Below are 9107 nucleotides of genomic sequence, written 5' to 3' on the forward strand. Positions count from 1 at the left end.
GGGGGGGGGCGGGGGCGGGGCAGGGCTGGTCTTTTTCTTCCCAATTCAACAGTTTTTTATTCCTACATTGGCCTATTAGGAAGTCAAGTGAGACCCACCTTCCCTTATATGATTAAAAATAACAATTATTTCTGTTGATGGTAGTAGCAAAATAACATTAGCACTTTGGATTTTGTAGGATGCTTTTCATCTAGTGACAAAGCATTTAACTCATTATCTGGTGACACAGTTCCTTATCCCACTCGTAAAACTGAAGGCTAGAGAACGCCTGAGGCCATTCCACTGAATGACTTGAGCAGTCAGGTTCAGAACCCAAGAGTTCACAGGCCCCTTTGCCGACACAAACCCTTTCTACCTTTCTCATCCACTACACTACCTGCTCAGTGATGGCAACTTGGAATCTGCAGACCAAAAATTTTACTTAACGTTTTTTGCCACCTAAGAGGAGTAATAGCTTCCTTAATTCCAAAGGCTGAAATTAAAATACCAGAAGTTTTGAACAGTGAAATATCAATGTACCCTGGAACTTAGCCCTTCCTCTCTTTTCTGTGGCATGAAAGGCTAAAGTGCCTTCCTTCAAGATTCATTCATTCTCTCTCAAAAAAAAAAAAAAAAAGTTTTAGAGGGCCAAACAGCATTATTAGAATAGATTGATTCCCACAGGAATCAAAGCCCAACTTTCTGAATTTAGGCTTAAGTAACTTTGTTAACGATGAGAAGCAAATTCTTGCTTTACAGACTTGCCCCTCAAAACCCCAAAGATTAGAGAAGATGGAAAATTGCACTGCTTATATTTTATCTAGGGTAGGATATCATTTAAACACCATATATTATTTTAGATTATATTTTCTGACAGGAGAAAAGTCACATGGGCTAATTACTGCCAAAGTAATTCAGAGACATAAAAGGCCACGGCATCTAGGGAGTACAATACTGGGAAACAAAAGATATCAGTGTCTCAGATGTTTAGGGGATATGCATTAGAAGTGACAAGACAAAACCTAAGAATGTATTGGGTATAATAAAGATGCACCAAGGCTTAGCAGAAGGATGTACTGTGGGTAGTAGGGATGAGACTGCAGGGTGAGTGGCTCATCAGAGCCAGCAGTCTGGATCCATACCAGTATAAGAAAGGTGTACAAGAATGTGTATGACACATTTCAGGCTTAATCTACGGAACAGTAATATGTATATATAAAACAAACTATAGAATATGTGGTTTCAAGGCTTTAACAAACGTTTAATACAAGTACCTCCTTAAAGGGGTAAATGGACATGGCAGCATGACTGACAGCAAAAGTATTGTTTGTTGAAATAAAGTGGTATAATAGTATAATACAGTAAATCTGAACACAGTTATCAACGTTTCATGGAATAATCCACGTGTCAAGATACTGGCTGAAGAGTCAAACATAAGTTTAATATGGGTATTATCATATATACCTTATACCGAGGTACCAAAGTACATGGCAGTATAAATCTTGTAAGCATTTAAAGAACGGGTGATAATGAATATTCTGAAGAGATTTAATATAGTACAAAGGGATACTGGGATAAAAGGATAGAGATGAGAATATAAGGTCAACCTAGACAAGATGGCATTAACCAGTAAGTGAAAAATCCAAGGCAGAAAAACGGTCTAGAGTATAACATATAAGTGATCCTACACCTCCTTTCATAACGCTGTCACTTTACTTCTCATTTCAATGTTTTCATGCGGCCAAGTGGGTAAAACACTTTCTGCCCTGTCCCATAACAGATTCCTATAGGGAAAAAAATGGCAAATATATTCGAGTTCCCACTTGTATAAAGTACAAAGTACTAAAAGCGTGGAGCTCCCGGCTGGTGGGGGTAGGGGAGGAAGCGGACGGATGCGAAAGAACAGGTAACAGGATGAGGCTTGAGCCAAAATAAGTATCAGAAGAATGGGGCGAGGGGACGTGAAACGCAGGGAGGGAACAGCACCCAGTCCCCAGCGCGGAGCCGGGGCACTGAGAAACACCGTATGGGGCAGGGCGGGCCGAGACAGAGAAGACGGAATCCGCGGCAGCAGGGCCCACTGGGGCTGCGGGAGCGGGCTGCGGGAGCAGGCTGCGGGAGGCGACAGAGCCTCGGGGCGCAGGGCCGGGGGCGGAAGGGGCGGCGGCTGGGCGCCGGGAGCGGAGGGACTGGGGTCCCGGGCTAGGACCCGGCGGCCCGACACTAACCCGTTCTGAGCCCCGGCAGCCGTGGATCCCCAGCCTCTACTCGTCGTCCGTTTCCGGGGCCCAAGGGTCCCGCCGCAGTTGGATGACCCGGCCCGGGGAAGGAATGGGGCCTCAAGCCACCTCCCCCCTCCTTGGTCCCCCTTCCCTAGAGGTCACTCTCCCCTCCCACCTTCCTGGCCCGGCACTTCCGGTTCCGCAAGGACCCGTGTCCCCAGTACTCACCCCCGGCGCGGTTCCCGTTACCGCTGCCGTCGTAGTCGCCGCCGCCTCTCAGCAGCGCCGTCCGGCCTCTGAGAGGCAGCGCGCGGCCCCCGCACGCTCCACGCCCGCCCCGCTCCGCGCGCTCCCGCCCAGCGACGCTCGTCTTCGAGCCGGCGCGCGGCCGTTGCCCTCAGTGCCGGGTCTCGAGCCCTCCCAGCGTTCTCATTGGCTCCCTGTCCCGGGCGCGCGCGACATCTCGCGCGGGGCACTTTTCTCTCATTCATGCGGCTCGCGCCGCCGTGCCCGCCCCCGCTCACTCTCCCATTCACCCATAGCCCCCACCCCAACTCCGCTCTAGGGCGTGCGCGCGCACCCCGGCGACCGCGGCGACCTCGCGGCCTGATTGGCTGCAGGAGCACAGCGCCGTACCACGCGAGAAAACGAGAACGCGCGCGCAGGGCCGTCCGGCTCCGCAGGCAACCGGGAGAGGAGGGTGGGCGTACTGCGCAGGAGTTGGAACTGGGGAAATGGCTAAGAGAATATTCCTTTTTCCTTTGTCCTGCTTTCTACCCCTCCTGAATCGAAGCAGAAATCCTCAGAAGTAAAAAATAATTATATGTGTTTATTATATGTGTCAAGAACAAGCAGCTACCCTCCCGAATTCGCCAACCCCCCCTCCAATAAGTATGGTACAGTCTAGACAGGCTTCTGCCGTAGCCAATCATCCACTGGCCCCTGCGTCTTCCTGCTTCAGCCCCTTCCTGCATTGGCCAATGCGGTTTGGCCACTAAATAGCCCTCCCCCAATCCCTCCCCCCTTTTTGGATGGCGAAAACTTTATTTAAAGCCATCTTTATGAAGCAGTCCTCAGTCCGACAAGTTCCTTGGTACCAGCAGAATTCCAGGATGATGGAAAAGTCTGGGCTGTGGCTTCCGCAGGGAAGGGCCGCAGGGACTGGAAGAGTCAGTGGGGGCCGAAGCTCCTGCCTAAGGCACGGGAGGAAGAGGAAGGAGAGCGGCCGCGAGCCTTGGAGCCGTAGTGCCAACCGTGGAAGGAGGCGCAGGGAATACACGCTGAGGCGGTGGCAGCCCCCTGGAATGAGAGCCGGCTCTTGGCTCCACTTACTTCCCTTTGTTTCACCGCAACACAAAGGCTGGACGCCCCCAAGCCTAACCTCTCCCAATCCGGGAATACAGACAGGAAGGAAAAGGTTCTCTAGAAGCTCCAGTCCCTGGCGAGCTGCTGGCCAGCTCTACTTAGCTCACAGCGCCACATTTTGCCCTAATTAGCCCAACACAGCTGTGAGCCCAAGAGCAAGGCCCGGTGTTCTCTAATTTCGCTCAAGGCCATTTCTCTTTTGAAAGCTGCTCTGGCTATTACATAATAGTCTTTCAAAAAAGTGTTCCACCAGCCACTTCTCTGAAGCCAAGGTGTCTCACCTGTAAAGTGTGATTCTAAATCCTGTGGTCTGTCCTCGGCTTTGGTGTCAAATGTTGATGGTTTGACTGTGCTCTGATAAGTTAGTACTAAGCAGGAAGGGAAAGGAGAAAGTCTACCTTCTGTTTTCTGAGGTCTAGTCTAGTTCCTTCTCTGACATGGCATATATAACAGGTTCTAGTTCATTCTTGCTAAGGGCTTCAATCTGCCATTTATTGCATCACACTGGAGAGTTCTCTTTTAATGACAGTGTTCATTTAAAAAATGAAAAATTTTAAAACTTTAGACCTTACAGAAGGTAAAGGTAAGGTATTGAGATACAATATTTTATTTATAGAGGATTTTCTATTTGTAAATCAGGTTGTTTCCTTAGGAAGAAATCAAATGTCATTTTCCTATTGTATATTTTTCTTGGATTTTAAGACTTCATTTCCCCAACTTCACGGATTAGGGATCTTTCTCTTCCCACTTTCAACAGTCTAAGAACCTGTAAGTTGTTTTCTCTTGGCTAGACAGTGCTAAATAGGAATGAGTATCCTACATTCCTCCAACCAACCACATATACCAAACTCCCCTAGGACACTGGATTACTGTATGCCAAGCTCTTAGATAGGTGAGCACTAATGGTGGCATAATCACTATCCCAAGGTTTAGAGAGAGATTCCATTTTCTTATCCAGTTTTCCTTGGGATCGTGCAAGATATATCCTGGAAAGGATGTTTAATAGAACATAAGGTTTAAACTGACAGCCACTTCTGAAAAGTACTGCACAGTAAAAACTAGACCAGGGGTCCCCAAGCCCCTGTTAGGAACCGGGCCGCACAGCAGGAGGTGAGAGCGGCAGGCAAGCAAGCAAAGCTTCATCTGCCGCTCGCTCCCCATCGCTAGCATCACCGCCTAACACCACCCCACCCCCTCCCTCCGTTCTGTGGAAAAATTGTCTTCCACGAAACCGGTCCCTGGTGCCAAAAAGGTTGGGGACCGCTGATCTAGACTAAAACAATGAGATATCCAGACCACTGAACTTCAAATAAATTACTTTGCTATATATGTCAAGTAATACCTTATAGTTTTTTTTTTTTTTCTAGTGAAGTGTATCTGTACTTCTTTAAATCCTCTCCACTTGCATTTCCTCGTGTCTATAGATGGCAAACTACAGGGTCTTTTTTTTTTTTTAGTTCAACTCTCTGGTATTTACAGGAAGACAGGAACAAAATGCTAGGCTTGGATTTAGGTGCAAAGAAGAATGCCCTTTCAGAACCAAAACCACCAAAGACCTTTTTATGTTTAAATACTGCTGCCTTCCCTCCTGTCCTTCTGAAATGTCTTTGCTTGCGTTAAGGCAGTTTCCCCTCTTGTGCTCTGGATCCCACACCCTTCATTTTCTTCTGAATTTTCTGACATTTTATTTGAAAAATGAAAAACACACCCATACCCATCATTAAATTCTCTCCCTCTAGAATCTGTTGATATGCTGAGAGGCATCCTATCTAAAAAACCTAACAACAAACCCTCCCTTGACTCCATAACCCCACCTCCACTTCCTTTCTAAGCAAAGCTTCTTGAGAGTTCTCTATAGTTGTCATCTCCACTTCTGTTTATCTATCTCAATATATTTCAACAGGATTTCATCCCCACCATTCCAAGACAACACCCTTCAAGGTCAACACCGACATCCATGCTTCCAGATCAATAGTCAAGTCTCCTTTGCTAGCTCCCATTATAATTTACCTCTTATGTTTGGAATGCCCTGGAAGTCCATTATTCTGCCTCCTTCTGATTTCCACTTACACAGTCCCTAAGTGACTTCATCCAATGCCATTGCTTTAAATGCCCTCTGTAGGCCAAAAGCTCCCACGAACCTTCAACCCTGACTCTCCCCAACCCTCCAGACTCATGTTTCCAACTGTCTATGTGGCATCCCCTATAGATGACTAATAGCTCAAACTTAACGCTGCCAAAGTAGAACTCCTGCGGTTTCCTCTTCCCCTCTCCCAGAGTTTCCCCAATCTCAGATCAGATCTAGTTGCTCAAGCAAAAACTGTAGGAATCATCTTTGATTCCACTTGCTTTTCCTCACCTCTCCCATCAGCAAGTCCTATCAATTTTACCCCCAAAATATCCCAAGGCAATCTACTCACCAACTCTACCTCTGCTGCCCTCTTCTAATCCATTCTCGCATTGAAGCTACCACAAGTCTCCTAACTTGCGTCCTTGCTTCTTCTCTTGCCTCTATAACCCATTTTCCCCACAGCAGCGATCTCTTCAACGTAAATTATTGATAAATCATGTCATTCGTCTGTCCAACCACCTGCTATGGCCTGAATTTTTGTGCCCTACCCCACCCCAATTCTTATGCTGAAATCTCCAAAGATGATGGTATTAGAGGATGGAATCTTTGAAAGATGCTTACGTCATGAATGTAGAGCCTTCGTGAATGGGATTAGTGACTTTATAAAAGAGGCTCCAGAGAGCTTCCTGCCCCTTTCACTATGTGAGGACACAGTTGAGACAGGCAACCTGCAACTTGGAAGACAGCCCTTAGCAGAATGTGACCATGCTTGGTGCCTTGATTTTGGCCACTCCAGCCTCCAAAAATGTGAAAAATTTCTGACATTTATAAGCTACCCACTCTGTGGTATTTTTTCACAGCGGCCCGAAGGGACTAAGACATTACCCCTCTCCCATCATTTCCCACTACTCTTGGATTACAAAAGCCCTACATTATCTGGTCTTTGATGCCCCCCTCCCCCAACCCCAGCCTCAACTTTTACCACTCTCCCCCAGATTCACTACACTCCAACCACACTGGCCTTTCCCTTCATCCAACACATTAAGTTTTTTTTTCCTTTCTTAGGGTTTTGCACCGTTTCCTCCACCAGGAAGATTTTGCCCCAATTTCACACAGCCATTCAGGTCCTAACTCAAAATGTGTGCTCAGGAGAGGCCTTTCCTGACCATCCAATCTAAAAAGCCTCCCAGCCACTCTCTCCTATCACCCAATCTTAAGTCTCTGCATAGCACTTACCTTTTTATGTTTAGTGTAAGCTCTGCAAGACTTCATCTATCTTGTTCCCCCATCTAGAATGGTCCCTGTCACATAATAGGTGCATGATAAAAATGTGTGGAAAGAATGAATGGGGACTTCCATGGTGGCACAGTGGTTAAGAATCTGCCTGCCAATGCAGGGGACACGGGTTCGAGCCCTGGTCCAGGAAGATCCCTCATGCGGAGGAGCAACTAAGCCCGTGTGCCACAACTACTGAGCCTGCGTTCTAGAGCCCGTGAGCCACAACTACTGAGCCAGCATGCTGCAACTACTGAAGCCTGAGCACCTAGAGCCCGTGCTCCACGACAAAAGAAGCCACCGCAATGAGAAGCCCGCGCACTGCAATGAAGAGTAGCCCCTGCTCGCCGCAACTAGAGAAAGCCCGTGTGCAGCAACGAAGACCCAACATGGCCAAAAATAAATAAAATATAATAAATTTATTTTAAAAAAAAGAATGAATGGATGAAAGGCATCATGATACTTACTCAATAATGCAAGTCCAAACCAGGAATGACAATCATTTGCAAGAGATCAAAGAGAATGGGCTCTCCCAGCTTACCACCTGAAAGCTCAATTTACATTTTGACTTATGGTCTGGTTCCAATTAAACAACAGATTTAGCATCTATTTATCTAAGTGCCAAGGAAAGGGGACTCATCATAAAAATTCACCTGCTTAGCTCACAAGTCGGCTCTTGGCTTTCTTCTCCTCTAGGCATTCAGCAATAAATCATTCCAATGTTTCTATAATGCTTAGGGGGAAAACAAAAATTTTAAAAATTACACCAACTTCTGTGATATGGCAAAAATGTTTATTAAAATCTTTTTTTTTTTTCCCAAGTATGAACTTTATTGGAAGGAGTCCTTTGAATTCACTCTCTCATCCTGGACAAACAAGCTAACAAGTACTATACACAGAATATAAAGCAGTAGTAAATTAGTCCACATAGTAGCACAGTGAAAAAAATGGGACTCCTCTGGAACTCAGATCATTCAAAGTGGCAACTCAGGTGATCTAAGAAACCAATTATATTCTCATGGTTTTCCTTCTGGTTCAAGATCAGAAGAGTTAGGTTACCACCACCTGTTTTAAGAGGTAGAATATACGCTTTCGAGTAGTCCACCATTTACCGGTCAGCCTGGCCTCGGGAGATTCTCATACCTCAGCCCATCTGCCTTAGGTGATGGCCAGAAGATCTCTATGCCCCAAGCAGCAAGGTTTCCTGCTCGTCTCTACTTAAGATCCATGAACCGGATATCCATGATGAGAAGGAAGTTCTTAGGCAGTGGGCGGGGAGCTGGAGAGAGAACAGTAAACACCTGATGCTCTAGGTCCACACTGGTCACCACGATGAAGCCGGCCACACTGGTCTCTGAAAGGTTCTCCTCTGTGCCCTCAGCAGAGCTGACACTCAGGAGGTGGTGCACCATGTCTCGGCCAGGGCTGACAGGCACTAGCTTGAGCTGATTGTCCTCCTGAGACATGCCCAAAGGCAGACAGGAGTCTGGGATGGTGGGTGCCCCAACTTTGTAGATTTTCACATCTGAAAATTTGACATTGAAGGCGTGGGGATAGAAACAGCCCCGGAATCCATAGAAATACTCACGGATACGCTCATCCCTACATTCCCGCCGGAAGTCCTTGGAGCGCTCAACCACACCCCCGGATTTAGGGAGCAGCACGGTGCGTACAAAGTGAGGTAGGTCCCGTTTCAGTTCATTGTACAGTCGTTCTTGATCCAGAACCACAACTACGTCCACCTCAAAGGCGGAGGCTGCATGCACCAGTGCCTGGTAACCAGAGCCCTTGACCCAGCCACAGGTGTTAATGACACAGCCACTCACAGAGGCCCTTCGGTTCACTTCACACCTTTGGTTGAACACATCTGCTAAACGAGATGTAATCTGCAGAAGAAAGGATCGAGGTGAGGGAAAAAAAAAAACCCACAGAAACAAACCAACCCACAGCTCTTTTAGCCTTCTTTAGAATAAGTGGAATTAGATATAAAAAAATGGACATTCTTAATGGCTGTGGTTGTGACCCCATAACGTGGATTTAATTTTTATTTTATGTTGCTTCTTCTGTCTCTTGTGTTTCATGTCCTAAGTAGAAATTTAATAAATCACTTAAGAACAGGTCCATAGAAACGTGTACCAATCTGACGTTGACTTTTTTTTTTTTTTTTTTTTTTTTTTTTTTTTTTTTTTTTTGTT

The 9107-nt window shown here is 46.5% G+C and overlaps 2 protein-coding genes across 5 annotated transcripts in view; both read right to left on the reverse strand.

The window, feature by feature from the left end:
* The window catches only part of ZDHHC5 (zDHHC palmitoyltransferase 5), a 23302-nt gene extending 20583 nt beyond the window's left edge, over positions 1–2719 (reverse strand). The window contains exon 1 of one of the 2 annotated variants that reach the window (XM_007455700.1): positions 2430–2719. The gene's annotated coding sequence lies outside the window, so the exon portion shown is untranslated. The remainder of the gene's footprint in view (positions 1–2429) is intronic. The other variant, XM_007455701.1, reaches the window with a different exon arrangement.
* A 4969-nt stretch (positions 2720–7688) lies between these two features.
* CLP1 (cleavage factor polyribonucleotide kinase subunit 1) overlaps positions 7689–9107 on the reverse strand; it is a 3174-nt gene continuing 1755 nt past the window's right edge. For all 3 annotated transcript variants that reach the window (XM_007455703.1, XM_007455702.1, XM_007455704.1), the window contains one exon: positions 7689–8798. In XM_007455703.1, the coding sequence (XP_007455765.1) occupies positions 8127–8798 (672 nt within the window). In that variant the 3' untranslated portion in view covers positions 7689–8126. The remainder of the gene's footprint in view (positions 8799–9107) is intronic.

Source organism: Lipotes vexillifer, unplaced genomic scaffold (genome assembly GCF_000442215.2).
Source record: "Lipotes vexillifer unplaced genomic scaffold, Lipotes_vexillifer_v1.1 scaffold977, whole genome shotgun sequence".
Classification (NCBI taxonomy): Eukaryota; Metazoa; Chordata; class Mammalia; order Artiodactyla; family Lipotidae; genus Lipotes; species Lipotes vexillifer.